Source organism: Populus euphratica, unplaced genomic scaffold (assembly GCF_000495115.2).
Source record: "Populus euphratica unplaced genomic scaffold, PopEup_1.0 scaffold6.1, whole genome shotgun sequence".
NCBI classification, from domain to species: Eukaryota; Viridiplantae; Streptophyta; class Magnoliopsida; order Malpighiales; family Salicaceae; genus Populus; species Populus euphratica.
This window is the reverse complement of record NW_011499849.1, coordinates 1347380-1369687: the sequence shown is the minus strand read 5'-3', so window position 1 is coordinate 1369687 and position 22308 is coordinate 1347380. Positions and strand designations below refer to the sequence as shown.

At 34.3% G+C, this 22308-nt stretch overlaps 3 protein-coding genes across 7 annotated transcripts; 2 read left to right on the top strand and 1 right to left on the bottom strand.

The window, feature by feature from the left end:
• Positions 1–3777: 3777 nt before the first annotated feature.
• On the top strand, positions 3778–7783 carry LOC105120470 (uncharacterized). Its single transcript, XM_011018671.1, has 9 exons — positions 3778–3869; positions 4066–4241; positions 4383–4500; positions 4614–4868; positions 5212–5667; positions 5766–6298; positions 6369–6555; positions 6741–6893; positions 6964–7783. The coding sequence occupies exons 2-9, from the start codon at positions 4084–4086 to the stop codon at positions 7585–7587; spliced, it is 2484 nt and encodes an 827-aa protein (XP_011016973.1). The 5' UTR covers positions 3778–3869; positions 4066–4083; the 3' UTR covers positions 7588–7783.
• Positions 7784–11760: 3977 nt separating this feature from the next.
• Positions 11761–16504, top strand: LOC105120469 (oxidoreductase, zinc-binding dehydrogenase family protein). 3 transcript variants are annotated; one of them, XR_841337.1, is made up of 12 exons: positions 11762–11966; positions 12057–12278; positions 12373–12468; positions 12575–12672; positions 12793–12921; positions 13043–13163; positions 13653–13737; positions 13845–13954; positions 15012–15163; positions 15652–15748; positions 15860–16335; positions 16390–16504. XR_841337.1 is itself a non-coding variant. In XM_011018670.1 (11 exons), the coding sequence occupies exons 1-11, from the start codon at positions 11886–11888 to the stop codon at positions 16148–16150; spliced, it is 1479 nt and encodes a 492-aa protein (XP_011016972.1). In that variant the 5' UTR covers positions 11761–11885; the 3' UTR covers positions 16151–16504. The 3 variants fall into 3 exon arrangements, 2 of the variants coding, with proteins under 2 accessions (XP_011016972.1, XP_011016971.1); XM_011018670.1 differs by having other exon boundaries at positions 11761–11966; positions 13656–13737; positions 15860–16504; XM_011018669.1 differs by having other exon boundaries at positions 15860–16504.
• A 240-nt stretch (positions 16505–16744) lies between these two features.
• Positions 16745–18862, bottom strand: LOC105120468 (phosphoglycerate mutase-like protein 1). 3 transcript variants are annotated; one of them, XM_011018667.1, is made up of 9 exons: positions 18673–18861; positions 18482–18589; positions 18238–18317; positions 18010–18145; positions 17845–17919; positions 17667–17755; positions 17376–17499; positions 17212–17260; positions 16745–17123 (listed from the first exon to the last, which is right to left on the bottom strand). In XM_011018667.1, the coding sequence occupies exons 1-7, from the start codon at positions 18730–18732 to the stop codon at positions 17376–17378; spliced, it is 672 nt and encodes a 223-aa protein (XP_011016969.1). In that variant the 5' UTR covers positions 18733–18861; the 3' UTR covers positions 16745–17123; positions 17212–17260. The 3 variants fall into 3 exon arrangements, with proteins under 3 accessions (XP_011016969.1, XP_011016967.1, XP_011016970.1); XM_011018665.1 differs by having other exon boundaries at positions 17380–17499; XM_011018668.1 differs by having other exon boundaries at positions 16745–17260; positions 17359–17499; positions 18673–18862.
• Positions 18863–22308: the final 3446 nt, after the last annotated feature.

Below are 22308 nucleotides of genomic sequence, written 5' to 3'. Positions count from 1 at the left end.
TTAAGGCCAGAGAAAGAGTGAAAAGTAGAGAGACGAAGGGGCTGGGAGACCTCAAATCTTGTCTTTTAAGGTTTCGAAACTGAAATTAACTGTGACAATTAATGTTCGGCGATCAAGAGCAATTAGGATGTGGGGTTGTTTTATACCATGCTTTTGATTTGGAAAGAGCGGGGAGCCCTTCGGTCTGCCGAGAGACATCCATGGGGCCGGGGTTTCTGTGAGACAAAGGACCTCTCTTTTAGTGGCTGCTGGTAATATCTTCTTCCTTGATTCGTGACACATTCCCATTATTTCTTGGATTTTTCCTTTCTGTTATCATGATTTTGGCTGCTAGTAATATCTTCTTCCTTGATTCGTGACACATTCCCATTATTTTGGCTGCCCTATTATCTTAATCAAGTATTAATGGTTAATCCTTAGTTATGATTACTTGTTGAATTACAGTTTTGTCTATTTGTGACTAAATCGATAGGTTTTTTCCTCAAGATTTCTGGCGACCTATGGAGAGAGAGACCGTGGCATTTGTCACCGAAAATACATTTTGATTTTGTATTTGAAAAGTATTTAAAAAAATTATTCTTTTTTATATTTTCAATTGTTTTGATATATTAATTTTAAAAAATAAAAATGTATATTATTTTAATAAATCTCTAAATAAAAATTACTTCAAAAAAACAACTTCAAAAAAAGAAGTATTATTTTACTGCTATTACAATGAAGGCCAAGTCATCAGCACTCAACAAGTGCCATGATCCTCCTTGTTAATGATGATAAAACTGCACCAAAGGGTACAGATTTTGAAATCTGCAAGATGATTGTGCGCAAATTGACCATTATTCCTCAATCCTCATGTGGTCGTCATCTAATTTCTTAATTTGTTACGGATCACGCATCAACTTGGGTGGTTTTTTGTTATATTTTCTATTTTTGTGGCACTTTATAGCTTGTTTGTTTCGTGATTGCTCCTGTATTTGAAACAAACTACGGAAATAAATATTTAATAACTAATAAAACTCTATTCATTGTTCATGAATTCTATTATTAATTGTGTTGAAAACATAGAATCATTAAAAGCAGCACAATGCTGCTTCTTTTGTTAATGTCTCTTTATGATGTTTACATGAATAATAAAGAATGTTTTATTATTTGAATTGAAATGGGTCCAGTTTTAAATTAAGTATATTGAATTAGATCCGATCCGGTAAAATAAAAAATTAAATTAAATTAAATTTTATTTTTAATTATTTTTTATTTAAAAAATTAGTTTTTAATATTATTCAATGACACTCTATAAATTTGATAGAGATCGCTTAATAACGTAGTATTTACAAGATTTAATTGTAATTTTATATTTTACTTGATATTGTTGCAAGGTTAAGAAATCAACAAAACTCTAATCCTTGTCGGATGTATTTCATACGTAATGGAATTGTAGATAATTTAATGGAATAATAAAAAATATTTTATATAAAATATTATTTATTTCATGATGTAATAACAGTAATTAAATCTATAATATTTAAATTAAAAATCATCAATATTAATATATATATATATATATTATTTTATAACTTTAATTTAAAAAACATTCTTAACCAGATGTATTAAACAACCTTCTGTTTTACTTTAATTTTAATTATAATTTTAATTAAACATATATCAATATTAAAGCAACCTAAATTATACATGCTTAAACATAAATGAGTTATAATTAATTTTTATGTTATGCTAATTATACAATGTTATAAATCAATGTACAAATGGCAATTTTTCACTTACAAAATGAAAATATTTATCACTTTACACTTAACCTATTTATAATAAAAAAAAAAATTATTTTTATTTTTTTACAATTTATTTTTTTGTGATTTTTTTTATTTGAATTTTTTTAAAAAATTATTATTTATTATTCATACCACTTGAAATATTTATCTTTCCATATTTGCAGGCTAGTATGCGTAGGCTTTCTTTTCCTTTATTAATGGGATGGACGACAGTCTATACTTGCATGGCCAAGCATGTGAACCCTTGCTTTTTTCCTTTGTTAATGAGAAATCATGTTGTACATCTTTTTTTTAAATTGAATCAAGCGCGCAAACCTGGCTTACCAAGGATATTAGCATCTAATTTGTTTTATATATATAATTTAATTTTTTTATTCTATACATTTTTAATATGTTTTTAATTTATATTTAAATTAATATTCATTATTTTTTTTAGATTGTTTGTATAGAATTTTTTAAATAAAGATTCCTTTTTAATTATTTTAATATGTATTTGAAGTTTTGAAAAGAGTATTTTAATTCTTCTATAATTTATTTTTTAGGTTTTAATTTTATTTTGTTTATTCTTGGTAAGAAATGGGTTTTAAATTAATATTCATTATTTTTTTATTTTTTATTTTTTTAGATTGTTTGTATAGCATTTTTTAAATAAATATTTTTTTAATTATTTTAATATGTATTTAAAGTTTTGAAAAGAGTATTTCAATTCTTCTATAATTTATTTTTTAGGTTTTAATTTTGTTTTATTTATTCTTGGTAAGAAATGGGTGCAGATGCACTAACACAAAAAAAAATGATCTAGTCTGTCTTGTCACCACTCTTCCTTCATTAGGTTCAGTAATAATAAAATCCTCCAACAGTTTTCAAGCAGGATCCATTGTTTTAAACGGTGCACAAAGTTCCTCAAAACACACGCCACCATGTAGCAAGGCCAGGTGTGATGTGTTTGTGGAGCTGTATCTTTCAAAACCAGACAATTGACTTTGAAAAATCAGACCAAGTTCAGTTGATTATTTGATTTTTGTCACGATCATCAAGAGTGTGATCCTCCATCTGGTTCTTGTCTGAACATCACTAAACAAGGAATCAGTTCATGAATTAGTTATGCTCGGTCCAGAAGGAATTAATTATTTGTAACAACACTTGACAGACATCACAACAGTGTCCCATGTAAAAGTCTTTATCCGCTACAAACCAGGAATAAAAAAGATAGTGACGATAGGATAGGTTGCTTTGAATATATTTTCACAGATTGGGGATTAGCATAATGCAGCGTGGCTGCATTATTATCGAGTGAGGGAATTCTGGGCGTGTGTTTCTGGCCAAGAAAGAAAAGGTTGTATGTCTCCTCAGTCTCCATAGGAGAAATGGAGCAAGCAACCCTGTTTTCCACTCAACTGCTCCATTTCAGCTCTAGTTGCTTCCGAAAGGGATGATGCTCCGCTTGCCTCTATGGTTTATGCAAGGATACCGGAGAAATATTCTAAAAATACAAGCTCATGTTTAATTTTTATTTTGCTACTCCGATCTTAAAAGGCTGATGTTTTTTCTTGCCCTTTTCAGGCACAAAACAGATCTAGAAATGTAGTTGACATATGGGTCACGGCCTCACAGCTGACCCACATATGCTTTGAGAAGGGAAAACATGGACCACCCAGTCAAAGAAAGCCCAAATAATATTATCCTGTAACATAGCCCACAATCCTAACTCTATCGTCGCTGAAGCTGTTAACTGTGAAGGCATAATTCAGCATCCAGAATGACGGCCTTGGCATGCAATCCATGAAAGTCTAAACTGAGGAAATTTTAACCTTTGAAGGAACCTTCATGGCTCACTCGATTTGAGTTCCCGGAAATCAAGTCCCATTCCCAGGAACATGTCTTGGACGTGACACATATAATTTCCATTTATCAAAAATACAAACTAGACTTGGAGGATATAACGTATCCAAGATGGATAGGTAATTTCAATACCCGCATTTGGACTGTATAAATATGAACTAAATCCTGGAGACAAGCACATAGGACGCAGAGGGAAATTTAAAGTAAGGAACTGTTTGAAGTATCTGACATAAGATTTCTCAGGTGAAGTTTCAATGTAAAACATGAAATTTCCTCACAAAAGTCTGCTCTTTCATTCCCAACCAAAGTTTTGTCTTTAGACTCTACTGTTTAACAAAGCAAAGGCCTTGAAAAATCAATGCCTTTCGGTCCATAATTATTTTCTCTTTCGAAAAACGATTTTGAAGGTGGTTTGAAGCAGAATTGTTTTCTCTTGCAGTGTTTAGTTAAGTGAAGAATGGAGAAGCAGCAAGAATTGGAGTGGGCTAAAGCACAGAAGATTGCAACAAATCTAGACCTTGTAGCTGCAGCTAAAAAGCAGTTGCGATTCCTTGCAGAGGTTGATAGGCATCGTTACCTCTATGATGGCTCTTCCTTGGACCGGGCCATTCACAGGTATTGCCGTGTAACTGATGTTATGTGATGAACTCCTGCAGGAAATCTCGCCCTTCAAGTTCTCAGCAATACAAACCCACAACCTAAAATCCGTAATTTTAATTCAATTTTTTAGCAAATTTCTTACTGCACCAATGCCAGGTACAAGTACTGTTGGCTTCCATTGTTAGCCAAGCATGCTAAATCTCCTGTTACAAAAAGCCCTTTGGTTGCCCCGCTTGATTGTGAATGGATCTGGCATTGTCACAGGCTCAATCCGGTAGTCCTCTTGACTCAAATTTGTTTTAAAAAAGCAGCATTTTTTTTTTTTGAAAAAAAGAATCGTGCACTTCTTGAGAACATAGTGGGTTTTTATTAGGTTTAGTTTTTCAGGTGTGCTACAGGAATGACTGTAAGGAACTTTATGGGAGGATTCTCGGTACCTGGAATGTTGTATCTTCCACTCAGGCAGTTTGTAAGAAGCAAACTGAAGAATTCTGGAATAGAACCTATCCTACGGAACCATATGAACTGAATCCAAGCACCCAGTTAGTGGAGAGTGTTGGGGACGCTATTCTAGGAGCCCAAAAAAGCACAGAATATGATCTAGTTTCAGCTGTCAAAAGGCAGAGTTCTTTCTATTATCAGGTAATTTAAAAAAAGAAATCCAAAGGTGCCAAATTATTCATGTTTGTAACATCTACATACGACTGGATTGTTACAGGTAATCTAATTTTTTAATATTTTGTAAGTGTTGGATGACAGTCTGTTAACATAATGGAAGTTATTACACAAACTGTGCTTCACTAGGTTTTGGATCAGCTTCCAGCAGATGAATGTTCTGCTTGATAGTTCAAATTCTGTGATTTTCATCTAACAAGAAAGAAATGTGTCAAAAAAATATAAAAATTGGAGAACTAATTAGTCATTCTGTATTGAAATGTCTGGATTTGACACAAGCTCAACGACCCAACTTTGACTTCATTGACAGGTATCAAGTCCCCATATGAAAAATGATACCTTTCTTGAAGAAGCTGTAGCTAGATACAAGGGATTTCTGTATTTAATCAAGAGAAACCAGGAGAGGTCCATCAAGCATTTCAGTGTTCCAACTTATGACGTTGACCTCATCTGGCATTCTCATCAACTACATCCTGTTTCTTACTGTAAAGATCTGGTGGCAATAATAGGCAGGGTGCTAGAGCATGATGACACTGATTCTGATAGAAGTAAAGGTAAAAGGCTGGATACCGGGTTTTCTGGGACCACTAAGCTGTGGGAGGAGACATTCGGTTCAAGATACTGGAAGGCAGGAGCTATGCATAGAGGCGATGCTCCATCTCCTCTCAAAATCAGTTTGGGTGAACTAGACACTTCAAATAAGAACGATACTGCTTCCAATCAATATCAAAGTATCATTCAGCTTCCAAAGAAAAAGCTGATTGAGGTAGTCACACATATCCTTTCTCACTTTGCTTTCAGATTATTGCCCCACTAAACACCCATATACCAAGCACAAGTGCTGATATGACATAATTCATTCAGGTTATGGTGGAAATTGTGGAGGTTAGAGACTTACCAGCTGAGCATAACGGAGGCCTTTCTGTAATACTTGGTAAGAAACAGCCAGATTTGTATTTCAATGGCAGGAGAATGAGCATCTTGTCCAAGGCAAGGAAGAAAGATGTCGCTGTTTTCCAGTGTGAACCCACAGGAGAGCTCATCTTCAAACTTGTGTCCTATCCATCTTCTGTTTCACATAATGCAAGGCCTGAGAAAATATTGGGGACAGCATTAATCTCTCTACATGACCTCATGAAAACAGGTTCTCCTTTGTCAATTGAAAAATGGTTTGCATTGGTGCCAAATTCTGGGATTGTAGGTTCCAAGCCAGTCAATCTCTGGATTGCTCTCTCTTTCACTCCTCCAGTACAGGCACCATCATTGCTGCACATGGTCCAGACTCGTCCATGCACAACATCTTGTTTCTTTCCCCTCTCTGGAAGTTTTCAACAAGATGAAACTTGGACATGCGTTGTGGATGAGGATGGCAACAGGATCATCAACCTCCAGATGAGGTGCTTATAACTTGGTGCATAGTTGACCATACCGAAGCTCTGCATTCAATGACATTTGTTTTTTCATCAGATATTCAAAGAAAGCGGAGGCCAAAGACAAAAAGGAAGTGATCGGCATGACCAGCTCCGGCGAAAGACTTGTTCTCGCAGAGTTTGCTGGAACAGGATGGTCTTTGATGAATTCCAGCTGGTGGTTTCAACCTCAAGAAATAATTACTGATGCTAGTCGGATCTTTGAGCTCACTGGTAGCCATAAGGTGAGGACCTATTCTCCCATGCCTGAACACTACGTGCTTGGACAATTGCGGATGCAATCCTCCTGTATAATCAATCATATGGAAATTCAAGCAATTTTTTCCTCTAACATTTTTTTTTATCCTATGATCATCTTACATGTAATTTTCTATGCAGCTAGGTAACCTCTAGTGTTTTGTGGCTTCAGGTGATCGTTTTTCCTGGTAGGAAACTGGAGTATGAAATCAAATGTGAGAAGCATAAAAGCGAACAACATTTCTTGACAGCTGTCAAATTTTCTGCAGAATATCCTCATGGAAAAGCAGTGGCACTGTTTGATTTGAAGTCTGCCTCTCTCAAGGTACAGAAGGTGTCAATCTTCGAGCATCATTCGTCAATAGAATTGTATTATTTAATAGTTTTGTGACCAGGTGAATGAAGAATGGCTTGGATTTCCCGGGATTTTATTAGCTTTTCTACTCTCCGATACTCCGAGGAATGAGAGCAATGGACAATTCAATACCGATGGAGAGAGTGCAAAAGAAATGGACACTGGTTCAAAGCAATATGCAAATACAAGCTCTAAGGAAGACAAAACAACCAACCAAATTCAGGACATAGAAGATATTGCGAAAGCAACAACCCAAGAACCCTACAAATCTGCTGATGAATGTGATTGTGGTGTTGTGGCTCAAGTCGAGGTGATGGGTGGAAAGGGCAGTGGAGTTGTCAAGAATGTCACAGGTGAAGAAAACTACAGTAATGGATCCAAAGCAATAATAAACAGTGGAACATATTGCTCGAACTTACTTGGCCTTGTTGGTTCAGACTCTGCCAATCATATAACCCAAGAGGATGAAGCAAAGAGCGCTCATTGTGGTGGGTGTGGCTCGTGTCATGGTGGTTGTGGAGGGTGTGGTTCCCAGACTGACAGTTCTATATTCCAAGGGGATGCAGCAAACAGCCCTCATTGTGGTGGGTGTGGCTCGTGTCATGGTGGTTGTGGAGGATGTGGCTCATGCCATGGTAGCAGTTGCGGCCAAGATCAGCAGTAAATTATCTTAGTGATTGCTGGTCAAAATGCAGCTGCCGCCTATACCTAAGGACACATTAGCTGGATCCAAAATAAGCACTTGATACATGATATCATTTCACTTCAAGCACCGAAATTAACATAAACCATATAGACAAGTAATGTACTTAATTCTGGTGATCTATATATAATAATAACGCACTGCGCTTATTTAATTATCTTTTGCTTCTCAATTAAGGATCTCTCTATTATTACTGGATGTTCTTCCTTTCCATACCAGAGGGGGCGATAGGACTTGGGGCCAGGTCCTGCCAAAACAAGAAGTTGCTTCTGCAGCTATGAGAAGAAATGCTGAATCTTCTATCTGCCAAGTGCCAAAGATTTTGTGCAAGAGGAAAATGTGAAATTTCTACCACTGAATGCAAATTCAATTATAAAAAAACGGTGCCAGACAACCCTCTCAAAAACAGTTCCAAAGATTATTTTCACATTCAAACTAAACCATATTAAATAAATAAATAAACTCATGAATCCAACCAATCAATCCTTTCTAACCCAAAATCACACACGGGAATTCTGTGGAGTCATAACATTAGCAATAGCAACCTCACCGTCCTGATTCACCACACCACCACCTTGCCTACAATCTACAGCTCCAATGGTTGCCACTGGAGCTGCCTCATACGGAGTTGTATAATACACACTGTCTCCCTGCAGTATCTGAACCAACCTGCAGATACCCTCGCTCGGCCACTCCGACTTTTGGCTGCACCAATCAACCAGCTTTCCTCGTCTTTTAAGCCAGCCGCCGGTTGCTGGACATGACTGTAAACCTCCTGCACAACTCTCTGCACTCCATAATAACCTTTACCAACTTGTCCAGTACCGGTCTCAATGATGTTGCTTGAAGTAAATAAACTAGCTGCTCAGTTCCAACATAAGTCACGGGATAACCATTTGAACTCAAATGCCCTTCGTGTAAGTTTACGGCTGGAATTACCGCTCCAACCGGAACTGGAGCAGGCGGCACCGGTGTCATTTTCTCCGGAAGTTTCTGTGCATAATGTTCACAGAAACCTCTAGAGCTGGCCTCGTCAGATTTCCGTTACTAGTTATTACCAGCAATGTGCAGTCTCTTGAAATCCAGAGTCTGTTGTTTAAACGCCTCAGAGGCATCTCCAATTAAATTCCTATCCTCTGATCCACTTTCCGAGCCAGCAGAAACATCTTTCACAACAACATCCGGCACAGTAGGCTGCGAAGGTGGAGTATCCACAAATTTCGTTCCTGGAACAACCGTATTATTATCCAGTTCGAACAAACAATCCGGATTCTCCGCTGAAACAGCCGCCTTGGCGGGTGGTAAAGAAGATTCTCTAGACTCTGCACGCTTACAGAATCTAAAGCATCCACGAACAACTGCCTCTCCGATTTCACTTCACTCGGAACGAAACTTTTCAGACTAAACAGAAATAACCGTAACTTCGCGGCCTTAGCGGAAGCCCGGTGCAACCGGTCGAATTCAATCACCATGTGCTCAAGATCCTCGTCATTTGTAACGGAAATCAAAGCAACAACATCTTCACCAGGAAGTTGATACTTAAAAAACATATCAGTGGCCTCGCCACAAAGAGACGTGAGTTTATGCACCATCCCAGAAAACTTGATACCGTGATCGACGCATAGGATTTTCGTGTCGCCTCCGATGTAAGCGAGTTGGTTATCGTGGTCTTGGTTGGATTTTCCCACCATCACTACACATTACTTTGACTTCGTAGGTTGACAGCGGGTCGTCTGATGAATGAATGTCTTCGGTTTCGCTGGAGTCTGGGTAAGAAAAGTGAGAGAAAGTCTCCATTTTTGTGTCTTAGGGTTAGGGTTTTGAAGGGGAGGAAGATGGATGAAAATGTTTTCGTTCGGGAAGGGAGAAAACATGTAAAAACAGGGTTGCAGATAATAAAACGGCGGGAAGTTAGTGATTATTTTTTTAAATATTTATTTTTAAAATATATTAAAATAATATTATTTATCTTTAAAAATATGAAAAAATAATTATTTTTTCTTCAAAAACATTTTAACACTGTGGTCATATTTGTTTTTTGGAAAATAATTTTTGAAAAATCATTTTTCAAACTTTCTTGTGTTTGTTTGCCATTAGAAAAGGTAATCAACGAAAAACATTTTCCGGTCAATGAAAAACACTTTCCAGTCAACAGAAAATACTTTCTGGTCAATGAAAAACACTTTCCGATCAATGAAAAATACTTTCTAATCAACAAAAAATATTTTTCAGTCAAAAAAAAATTTGGCTTGGTTTTCAGGAAAGTATTTTTCTTTTTAACTGTGTTTGTTTTCCGGAAAGTGGTTTCCGGGAAAACACTTTCCAAACTTTCTTATGTTTGTTTATTGTTAGTAAAGTTGGTAAACAAAAAAAATTTTCCAGTCAAAGGAAAATTTGGCTTGATTTTCAGGAAAGTGTTTTCCTGAAAAATTTGAGAGGAAAACACTTTTCGGAAGTTATGAAAAATTTAGAAATGTCATTATTTGCTGATTATATCAAATTTGATCCTCAAACTTTTGATTGCTATATATATATATATATATTTTTTTTATTTTGAATATTTATTTTTCAATTTTATTTTTTAAAATTTAATTTTTATATTAACTTTGCTCCTCATTTTTATAATTGTTATTTGCTTTTCTCCTATTATTTTTTTATTGAAATTTTTTATCTATCAAATTTGATTCTTATTCTTTTGATTGTTACTTATTTTATTTGAAATACTTTATAAAATGTTAATTATTATTATTTTAATTTCTTCATCTTTTTTTTTTAGATTTGATCTTTATTATTTTGATTATTATTTATTTTATTTGAGATAATTTATGAAATTATTTTTTTTTCAATTTCATTATTATTCAACTTTTTAATTTATAAGATTTGTTCCTCATTATTTTAATAAACTTGAGAAAAATAAAACATTAATAAATTATTTTCCAATTCATTTTCCATAACATAACCAAAAATTAAAAAATATTTTCCAGTTCATTTTTTATAACACTACCACACATCGAAAAATAATTTACTTTTTAGGAATTCACTTTTCCCGGAATTCATTTTTCCCAAAATTCATTTTCAAAAAAAAAATAATTTTCCTATGACGGGCCCACTATTAACACTTTAACATTATCAATATTAAATTATTTTATTCAAATATTAAATTAATAATTTTACTATAAAAATTAAAATTACTTTTATAATCTCATACAATTAATATAAAAAAAATCATGTCATAGGAAAAGAAATCCTTTTTTTTAATTTACCATATGATGGGCCCACTATTTTTTTTTTTAATGTTCTCATGACAGTTTTATCTTAAACTAGGATTAAAAATATTTTTTATTGAATGCTGATATTCAAATTTGAGTTCAAAAAAATTACTTAAAAAATATTTTAAATTTATATTTTATAATTTCTTCTTGGATTCTTTTCTTTTTTGTTAATAATTTGTAACATTATTCAAAAAAAATTGAAGAAAATAATAATGTGTGCTTTTCCAGAAAGAAAACAAGTCTTTTTCACAAGCATAATAATCTAAAATAAATATAAATTAATTATAAAATGAAAAGTTGAAGAAAAACGTTTCATTTTCTTAAAAATAATATTGGTCATTGATCTCGGAGCTGGGAAAACGTTTCATTTTCTTAAAAATAAAATATTTATTTTTTATAAGAACAAGTTAGTCAACTAAAATAAATAAGCACAAAAAAACCTCTAAAAAGAAATAATGGTTTAATTGGGCTAGAAATGATATCCCGCAGCATAATTAAATGTCCATTGATCTCCAAGGAGCCAGGCAAGCGTTTCATTTTCATTTTCATTTTTATTTTATTTTTCTTTATAAGAATTCCATGCAATTTCCTTAATAAATCTACTATTTCCTTTATTTCCCCTAATAAATGAACGCACATGTCCTCCGTACATCAGACCATGCCCCCCGTGTTTTTTTTTTTTAAAAAAAAGTAATAAAAATACCTATAAAATTTTTAAACCGGAAATTTCCTCCGGCGAATGGAACTAACCAACGGGGGCAGACTCACGTATCGGGCTGGGCTATGTTGTAACAATCATTTGCAAGAGGCCCAAAAAAGAGAGAAATTATTTCAGTCACCACGTTCTCAAAAGTCGTGGGAGTCCACAACTCATGCATCCCATTAAGGGAAAGCAAGAAAAGGCAAACAAAGGGCAGTTTCAATTCAATTCAATTCAATTTTGGAAGGAAGAAATTTTGGTTTGTGGATTTGAGTGGAAGCATAGCTATGGTGAAAGCAGTAATCGGAGACGAAACCCAACTAACTTCAGCAGAGGATCGCCTCAGCCAATCCGGTCTCACCTCTCAGGTCTCTCTCTAAATCTTCATATCCACACATGCAAAACAACAACTACGTGCTCCAATTCTTGATATCGAACGTGTTTTTTTTTCTCGTCAGGTGGGCTTGGTGATAGGAAAACTTAGCTCCAAATTAGATCGTGGCTTCATTTTCGATTTGGTCCCCACCCCACCAAACGATGCAGGAGAACCAGCCTGTTCACTCCTCGAAACCACCAAAGATGACAACAAGAGAAAGGGTTTCAAATCTAAATCACAACCCGCTGTTGATTCTTCTTCCTTGAACATCGATTCGGATTGGGTCGCTGAACATGCCCGTCAGGTCCCTTCTACCTTTATAAATTTTATTTATCTTATGTGGTTTGTTATTGTGGGCCCAATTTGGTGAAAAAAAAATGTTGTTGTTAATGTCAAAGGTTTCGAGAATGTTAGTGGGTGGCATGAAGGTTATTGGTGTTTATGTTTGGGTTAGTGATAATGCTTTCAAGAATTCAACTATAACACTTTTCCAGGTAATTCTTGCCCCTTGTAATTTGACTATTTTTCCTGTCTTAGTTTGTTTTAATTTTACTTAGTTCTGTGAAAATTGAGCTGATAGGTTTTTTGTTGATGGTATAGCTTTTACAGACAGTGAAGGGAGTTGCAGAAGCTGCACCAGTTACTGAAACTGATTGGGATGAGAGATTGCTAATACATATATGTTATAGTCCTAGGAGGTATTTCATCGTTACTGTCACCGTTTAATTGAAACTCTTGTTTCTATTACCAAGTATCTGTCATTTTGATGCAGGCGTTGTTTTTGTTGTTCATATGAACTAATGAGTTGATTTTTGCAGGTGGACGTGCCGGAATTGTGTGCTGTCATCAAATATTACTTCAAGTAGTATACGGCCATGTGATTTTAAAATGGGAAGGGTCTTAAGTTCCCTTCAGGCATTTAGGTGTACATACAACTTCAAACTCAGGTATCTTCAATGGTTTTCATATGTGTGCTCTGTTTGGGGATCCAAACAACAGTTCTATTTGGTGCTGGAATACGAATATCTTGTGATCCTTGTGACTCACGAATGAAGCTATATTTCCCAGATTGCCTGTAACTCATGAGAGTGCATCAAATGCCCAAACATTGGGTTCAATTCTTCGTCATGTAATTTCTGTGCATGCTAAAGAGCTTAGGGATGCAAAGGCTATGATTGATGGGCATTTGGTAAGCTGCACTGCGACTTCATCTCTCTCGGAATATAACTGCAGACCTTAAAGTCATTAATTTATGAAGCAAATCAAGGATTTGCAGTTTCTTATCATGGATTTATTCATTTAATATGAAACCCAGAGTAAAAATTTAAAAAAGTGACATGATGATGCTTGAGGATATTGGATGGAAAATGATTCTATTAACAGGATGGTTTGGTTTTTAAGATCTGGAAATTAGTTGATAAATACCTGCACCTGCATCTCCATGGTGATACCTTGAGACGTGCCTGATTTCATTAAACTCATGCTTCATAACAATTTAGTGATTAATGGATCCCAATTGGGCACATCATTTTGAGTTAAAGCATACTGTTGCTTTGTTGGCTTGGAATAGACAATTTGTATGGACTGTGGCTTCACTTTAGGAGCATTATTATTCCTAAACATTTGTTCCAATGGTCCATTTTTCTTGTCATAGCTTCCTATGTTTATATGGTTTTAGGTTGTTGGCGAGGAGCTATGCACAACTGATGGTACGCATGAAGTTGAATTGCTCCTACCATTCACAAAGAAGTCTTTGGTTGAAGGTGTGTTGGAAAGCTTTAAATATTTGGCACAATTGCACTAAATGCTGATATGGTAGCTTGAACATATTGTTTCAATCATTTTATGATTTTTTTTTTATTTGCTAAAGCAAGCAGCCAGAAGGATGTTGCTGGTGTTCTTGTCTTTGGTGGATCCGTGTGCTCTTATGCATACTCAAACTCAAAGGAACCAGTGATGCAGGCTGTTGCTGATATAAAGGTACTTCTATTCTAGAAAAATTTACTTTTGTTTTGAGTATCTCGAGGGAATGTCTATACCAGATTGATGATGATTCATGATAACTTTTTTATGTTTGATTCATGTGTTTTGACTGTCTACTGCATTTTGGAATTTTACTAATTGAGTGTAGAAATTGCTACAGTTCAACATAAATTTACATTTACGCCATCGGTACTTCTTTAATACAGTCACAATGGTGTGGGGGGTTTGTTCCTCAACACTGTATATAAGATGTTCTGTGTGTGTGTCCACTTTTCATGCAAAATTCTACCTATTTAATGATATGAAATGATTATTGGTGGGCCATTTTTTCTTGCCACTTCAAGTGGTGCATTCTAAGCGACTGCCTCTGTTCTCTTCTTGCTTCTTACCTCACAGAGGTTGCTATATGCCCATCTTCCAAACTAGATTGTCTGCTCCTGGAATGTCGATCTATATATCAATGAAATTTCAAGTATCCTCTAATTTTTATTTTTTGACCAGGATTTGTTCCTTGACACTATATAAGGCATTCTGTATGTCTCTCCACTTTTTATCCAAAACTCTGCCTATTTACTGATATAAAATGATTATTGGTGGGCCATTTTTTCTTACTAAACATGTCAATGATTGGACTTTTAATGCCATTGCAAGCTGTAAGCTTCACCCAGGACCAATTGGCACATAATGCACACATATCCGTGCATTAAATAGCAGCCAGCATTCATAAATGACAATTTTAGAATTGAATTTCAAGCACAGAAAGAAAAGAGGCAATTTAAGAAGAGCAGAGGATAAATGCTGAAATACAAGATAAAGATCAGACAGGCATTCTGTTCTAGAAAATCTGTTTGTCATGGTGCCTGCAGAATGGCAACACATGAATCTCGTTTTTTTCTTCTGCTTTATGATTTTGGAATAAAAGAATGAAGCCTTTGCTTCTCTCTCTCTCTCAAGATGCTTTATGGTTATTTCTCTTTTTCAGATTTTCTATTCCCTTTTCATGGTTATTGTTTTTTTACCTGTGTAATTATGGAAATTTTATTATTATTCTCAGGATGATATCATCAGGAGTCTTCAAAGTAGACTTGATATCATCTGTGATGAAGCAGATGAAGATCCAGATCCTATTGACAACGATGGCAAGGATTCAAGGGTAGAAAAACTGCCTGAGAAACCTGTTCCAAGACTTGTCTTGAACTCTTTGAGGTGTGTGAGCTGTAACGTTAGTAGTCTTTTTGAGCAGATGATGAGAGCCTGGCCATGAGTCTGAAAATTTGTACTTGATTTGTTATTGTTTTAAAGTAGATTGGTGATGTTTTATCATCTAACTGTCATTTACACATGTTGACTTGTCTGTCTGAAATTTTTGTTATGAGAAATTCAAGCTTTCTGCCGCATGGTACAACCAAGTAATGGTACAATCTCAATTGTCCATGAAGGCAGGGCCAGCATGAGTCCCTCATGGGTCTCCTGTGTTGCTCACATTGATGGTTATCTAGATCATATGCACTGTGGGGGGTGTTTGGTTTTCAATTGCTGAGGGTGTGGTTCCTCTTTTGTTATTTCTTTTTGCCCCTTCATATCTGGCTTAGCATAGAACCTATCTGAAGCATCTCTTTGAAATTTGATGCAGTTTGTTTCTGAAACATGAATTGCCATACTCATAACATTTGCTATTGTACAATTCAATGCAGGAGAACATGCCTTCTTTCATTTCCTCGAAGAGTCTTTGTTCCCTGGTTGGCTGGTACATTCATCTGTGACTACCTGCAACCATCTGAGACAGTTGGGGTATGTTCATGTGGTTTGTTGAGCAAAATACATCTAACACTACAGTTGAACATTCTTACACTGAAAGCTGTCATCAATTAAGTTGTTTTGAGTTTAATCTTGCTCTATTAGGTTTTGAAAGAACATTGCGTTGAGTTGATGTCCATGGAAGCTCCAACTGATCCTTCGACATATCTCCAACCTGAAGTTGAAGCTCCGTCACTGATCACTGAATCTTTCTGGGATGTTGCAGTTCCTAACCATTTCGCACCTGTTTCTTCTCTAGAGAAGAGCAGACAAGTGGACATGAGTGTGGAAAGTAGCCGGCAATCTAATCAGCCATTTAATTTCAATGTCTTTGCTGCTGTTTGCTTCCTTCTCTTTGCAATCTTGGTTGGGTTTGTGCTTGCAAGGCAAAAATAGTGTCCGGGTGAATTTTTTGGTGTTAATCACATGGTATAGAAATAGGATAACAGAAACTCAATTTTTTGATTTCTTCTTCATTATTTGTTCTGGTTTTGCATTTTAAAAGTGAAGTTCCATGTGGCCCTTCACAAGCCTCACTAAGAACTGCAGCAATTTTGTTATTAGAAGAGAAAGAGAGTGAAGTGTGGAACTCGAGTTATTATACCTGTTTTTATTCTCTCATTTTACTTCTTGAGGTGTGGGTTTGGAAGCAATGCTTGTATTGATTTGTTAACAATTTCCGGTGTCTTGTGTGATATTCTATTGAATCTTCTTACGTAATTATTTATGTTGGTGAAAATTGCTTATGAATTCAATTTCAAATCTTCAATAACTCATGTTATGTAACAGGAAAGAAAAAAATCTAATGTGATGTAGGTAATTCGACCGAATCCCACCTAATTTTCTTGAACATGCTCTGGCTTTTTTTGGTTTTAAAAAAGCATCAAATCTCAGCTTTATCAAAATGCAAGTTTTTAAAATCAAGGTTTTGAAAGGGTTATTAAACATTCATTTTGTTTTGTTGTTTGGTCAGCTCAACCACGAGGGTACTTTGTTGCAACCCAGCACAATAGATTAGAGTAACAAATCCAAAATTCAAGCAAGCTAGTGAGGGGTCATGAGGCCCAATGCCATCCACCCCTCTCTTCACTAAAATAACAGGGAAGCTATGATCCATCCCAAATTCATAAAGAGAATTATCCGCGCAACAAGCATATGTCGATACTTGATATGTTATACAGGATAAACTTATTGCAAATAACATGTGCACAGGCGCATATTCTTCTAGTCCCATCGATCAAGCATTTCATACACGGAGATCATTGAGGGGTATCTCTGATACTCTCACACAGGCTGACTGATTGAACAATCCCCTCCTGAAAGCCTATCCTTTTCAGGTTAACTTGGGAGGTCATGCCTTGAAATAATGCTGCAGGGAAATAGAGGAGCACATGGTATAGGAACAGGAACAGGAACAGGAACATGTATTTAATATATTCGAAACACACCATGCTTACCTATTCTTTATCAACAATGATCATTGAACGAAGTTCACAGTTCTCGAATCTAAACAAACATGTTACGAGTAATCATTCATAAGACTATTTATACGTTGTTAGCTTTTGAAAAAAAGAAAAAAAGACTTTGTAGTGTAAGAAAAGTACTGAAAAATAGTTGCTACTCACTTTTTGCACATCTTGTTTTTCACTGATGGATGGCAATCATTTCCCAAAGCATTCAATGTGTGCTGCAAGAATCTATGGTGAGTAACTATTGCAACTTCTTTCTCTGGTCGTGTCCACAACCTGAACAAGTGACAGATTGCCTGTCAGTCTTTTTATAATACTACTATAAGCCAACGGTAAAATCTGAAATACTATTTTCACAATTGCATGACTGCTCTCAATTTGTATTTATTTTTATTTAAGCTAACATGTAGTTGCTTTGCGGATCAAAAGATGCAAACACCTACCAGTTCATAAACTTCAAGCCCCTGGCTGCAATTTCCTCATCAGTCTCCCTAGCATCAGTCTTCCAAGAGATGTCTTCATCACTTTCTATCTAAAAATTGAACAGTTTAAGAAACTGGCACTAATAAAAAGGTGCTTACAATCCTTGTGTTAATGCTAGACGGGTTATTAAGTACATACCAATGAAAAATCAATTGTAGGAAAACGAGACCGATTCTCGCTAATGGTTCTCCTCTTGTCACATGGATGAACTCCCTGCAGCGAAAAAGAAATGTAAACAACTTTTAAGAGCTACAAATATTCCAAAATCCAGCAACTTTAATCTAGACATTGAGGCATATATACCAAACGTTCTCGACAAAGTTCAGATGCTACAATTGGTGGGCATTTGAGACTTGATATCCCACTATTGTCTATATTTGCCTTTGATTCATTCATCTGGCCTTCGCTGCCAAAGACTTGTATGGCGGTTTGCATGGCCCTAAAAAGAAACTCATTGATAATATCTAAGCAATAAATTGAACATGCAGCAAAGCAACTGACGAAATTCAAGCTGTATAATTTATTAAGCACCTGCACAAAGGAGAAGTGATGACTAAATCAATCCTCTCGAGTTGTCCAGATGCATGAATTTGCTTCCTTAGATTGCCCGCCTGTTACAATACCAGAAAGTCAGATGTGCCGTCTGATAAAGCAGGAGAAATGAAGGCGAGATTCAGATATTGATTTCTTTGAATAGAAACTCGAGAAGATATGAAGATCATTATGGATTTGTTTTAGAGCACGAAATGAAATGAAATGGCCATCAATTACATACTTGTTGCTCGCCCAAAGGAGACAGATGCGCATCAAAATATTCAGGAGATAACAGCGCATCATGATCTTTCTCCCCTGCTACGTTGTGGATTCCCTGTGCATGCCTCACCTGATGGACACACATAATTGAGGAAAGCGATCTTAAGTCATAAATAGAGAGCATAGAAAAAGGAAAGCTATTGTGCAAATTACCAGATGGAGGATTTTAGAATGCTCTAGTGGGTACAGAAATAGAGCTGGATTGGCATCCATGGCAGGTTAAAACTCGAAGCACAATCCTGGAACTTAGTGTGGACAGCAGGAGGTCTGGCACAGATATTGTCCTCGATAATGCAGGTTTTCTTTCCTTTTCATAGACCCAGTCCAAGACTATTTTAACACATGATTAGCCTGACTTTCGAGCCCCCCGACGCCGCCCCCCCAATTATCTGAATGGCTTTCTCGAGAGAGGAAAATAAAAATAAAAAACACCACACGCATATGCTTTTTTCCCTGGTAATTTAACAGTAATGAAATAACAGTCAACCCTAGAAGATTACAACCACCCTCATTCCTCTCTCTGACAACCAAATCACGGAACCTTCGACATGCAAAGGCCTGACGTAATTTTTTATTTTATTTTGTCGAGACCTGTGTGAAGCACAATTTGGAAGTGCTATATTTCCAAGTGTTTATGCCTTGGAAGCTTATGCAAGAACCATGAAGAGTTTGCTTTGGAACGTTTTTCATAGACTGTCGATGTTCATCGTGGTAGATCTATTACATGGTCAGATTAATTTGTTTTTTTTTTTTTTTTGTCTATAGTATAATCGGAGAGAGTGCATGGCACAAGCTATTACCTTGTCGCAAGCTGCAACCATGTCTCTCTATGGAGTCAAAAAAGGGCAAAAATATAGACTTCATTTGGAGATCGAGCATAAGAATTTGTAGTTGCTTGATCAGAAAATAACAGATAAGATCAAGGGAAAGTTGGACTCATAACAATTCTGGAATTGAAATTAATTGCTTAGATCACCGCAATCAGGGTTGGAATTAAGGGGAGGCAAGCAGGCCGGCCTACAAAACATTTTAGACTTTTTTATTTTTTAGTGTTTGAATATGAGATAATATAATACCTTTTATTTGACACCTTTTAATAATAGATTATTATTTTCTTAGCTACCCTTGACTCTAAAACTCTCCACTTTAAAACTTTATATTTTATGTTCTCTCCGTGGAAGTGGAAAAAAAAAAGACAGATAACTTTTTGAATTTAATTACTTATCCGTTTCTTTCTTTTCTTTATCCGAGCCCTAACAAAAACTATAAAAATACAAAGCACATGGAAAGGATAAAACAAAGCTACTAATTAATCTATTCTTCATCAAAAAAGGTAATTAATTAGTGGTGACCTTAATTTAAAATCTTTTTTTATATATATTTGTTAAGAATTTGATGAGGTTTTTTATATATAATTTTACTATTTTTACTTGTTTTTTTCATATCTACTAGTCTTATTATTTTTTTCATTCTTGTTATAGTGAATGTTTTTTTTCTAATTAATTGGATATATTTTATGGGTTTGTTTTGATTATACTTGAATTTTGTTATGTTTTGTTCTTAGCAGGGTTACTAAAATTATCAATTTTTTTCTTACATGTACCTTACCATCACCAGGCCCAATATATAGTTAAACATGATCTTTCTAGGCGAATTGAGTTATTTAAAGAGCACATGCCCAGCTTTGATTCAGTGTAAGTTTTCTTCTTTAAGAACCAATAATCCTATTTTTTTATGTTAGATTTGCTTTTATATATTAGTTTTTTTAATATGTTAATTTTGCTTTAATATGTCAGTGTTGTTCACGTGTAAAAATTTATTTTTGGTTCTGATTATTGCTTCAGCATGTTGTTATTTGTATTCATTTTTAAAACAAAAAACAATAAAAATTTATAATGTTTTAATTTTGGATTGAACCATGAACAAAATAAGAATAATTGATTCCTTTGTTGAGAAAAAGAGGAAAAATATTGATAACTCATAGCCTAGAAAACCCAACTCCAATATATAATATTAAAGTTATGATTAAGAAGCCCCATTATATATCAATTTATAAAAAACCTGCATTCATTAGTGAGTAGCCTTCTATTAGAATCAACATTGCTCGTTTAATTAGAGATCCAAGCAGTAATCCTCAAATTTAGAAATACCTGGTTAATCAACAAGATCAAATTTAAAAGGCATACATTAATTTGAAGTCATATCAATCTTTAATGTCTGAATATCCGTTGATTGGTGGAAACTATCCTCATTGATTTCAATCTTATTGGTTCAAAAGTTATCCATAACTTGAATATTCAGAAAAAATATTGCATTATATTTCCTTTGCTATCTATTTTCAAGTAAGTCATATGAAAAGTTAGGATTAGATATATTTACTCTTAAAGGATTCAATTGTTGGAAGAAAGTTAATGGTCGGGAACGATGTGCTTTTTTGACTCTTATGAAAAAAGGTCTGAATTCAGCTTATAAATTTGTTATCAAGTGTTACTCTTATGAAAAAAAGTCTGAATTCAGCTTATAAATTTGCTATCAAGTGTTTGGAGAATTTGAAAAATCAATCAAGTCATATTGAGAAAGTAGTTCAAAAGCAAACTACTCAATAAATTCTAAATAATCAATTATGTATTAAAGTTCAATAGATATTATTTGCTGGCTCATATTTCAAGCATGTACTTTTAGAGGATATGATGAACATTCAAAATAAAAAAACCAAGGTAATTTTCTTGAAATGTTGGAACTTCTAGCATCATACAATGAATAAATAGGTGCTCTTGTTTTGGATAATGCTCCACAAAATGCTAAATATACCTTACATCAAATTCAAAAAGAAATTTTGCATATCTTTACTAGAAATATCTGGTTTTCAATTCATTATTAGATTGTTGATATAAGATTTTGTTTAATTATTGATGAAGCTTCAGAAGAAATCAAATCACCCTTGTTATTAGATTTGTTGATAAAAATAGATTTATAAGTAAAAATAAAATTTTAAATCTGGGTCACCACTAACTAATTATCTTGTTTTGATAAAAAATAAATTAATTAGTAACTTTGTTTTAGCCTTTAGGTGTCACGTTGTATTCTTATACTTTTTTATTAGGGCACAAGAGAAAGAAATGAAAAGATAATTAAATTGAAAAAATTGTTTTTTTCTTTTCTACTTTCACGTAGAGAACATAAAATATAGAATTTTAAAGTCAAAAGATAGCTAAAGAAATAATATTTTTTTATTAGAATGGTCATCTATTTAAAATAAAAGGTATTACACTATCCCACATTTAAATATTAAATAATTAAAAAAATCTGGAATATTTTGCAAGGCTCGGACCTGCTTACCTCCCTTTAATCCCACCCATGATTTTAAAAACTTTTCTAATAAAGAAAAAACTCATTTGAAATAAAAAATTATTGAAAGATTCACAATTGATATGATAACTAATTATTTCTATTCTATAAAAGAATAGTAAGTACAATTAAAATAAATATATAAAAATTATTTTTTATTATTTTTTACTTTATTTCAAAGTTTTATCAAATATAAATAATGCATCGCTTTAATTAATGTTTCTTATATATTTTAAATGTTTATATTTAATAGGTATAAAGATCAATAAAATTAAAGTAATGAATACATCATGTAGATGAAATTAATTTTATGACTTTGACTTAATTTGATATTATTTTGAACATCTTACCTTATATAAAAATCATTATATGTTTGCAATAAGTTTTTTTTGAATAAAACTAAATATGTAATGTACAATATATATATATATATATATATAT

Bases quoted from the DNA above. Each gene is read 5' to 3' on its own strand.
- LOC105120470 (XM_011018671.1), top strand. From the start codon at position 4,084: ATGGAGAAGCAGCAAGAATTGGAGTGGGCTAAAGCACAGAAGATTGCA. The intron at 4,242-4,382 runs GTATTGCCGTGT...CACCAATGCCAG, and splicing joins TTGGACCGGGCCATTCACAG to GTACAAGTACTGTTGGCTTC. The intron at 6,299-6,368 runs GTGCTTATAACT...TTTTTTCATCAG, and splicing joins ATCATCAACCTCCAGATGAG to ATATTCAAAGAAAGCGGAGG.
- LOC105120469 (XM_011018669.1), top strand. From the start codon at position 11,886: ATGGTGAAAGCAGTAATCGGAGACGAAACCCAACTAACTTCAGCAGAG. The intron at 12,279-12,372 runs GTCCCTTCTACC...TTAATGTCAAAG, and splicing joins TCGCTGAACATGCCCGTCAG to GTTTCGAGAATGTTAGTGGG. The intron at 15,749-15,859 runs GTATGTTCATGT...TTGCTCTATTAG, and splicing joins AACCATCTGAGACAGTTGGG to GTTTTGAAAGAACATTGCGT.
- LOC105120468 (XM_011018665.1), bottom strand. From the start codon at position 18,732: ATGGATGCCAATCCAGCTCTATTTCTGTACCCACTAGAGCATTCTAAA. The intron at 18,146-18,237 runs GTGCTTAATAAA...GTTTCTTTTTAG, and splicing joins ATCACTTCTCCTTTGTGCAG to GGCCATGCAAACCGCCATAC. The intron at 17,920-18,009 runs GTATATATGCCT...TTTTCGCTGCAG, and splicing joins AACTTTGTCGAGAACGTTTG to GGAGTTCATCCATGTGACAA.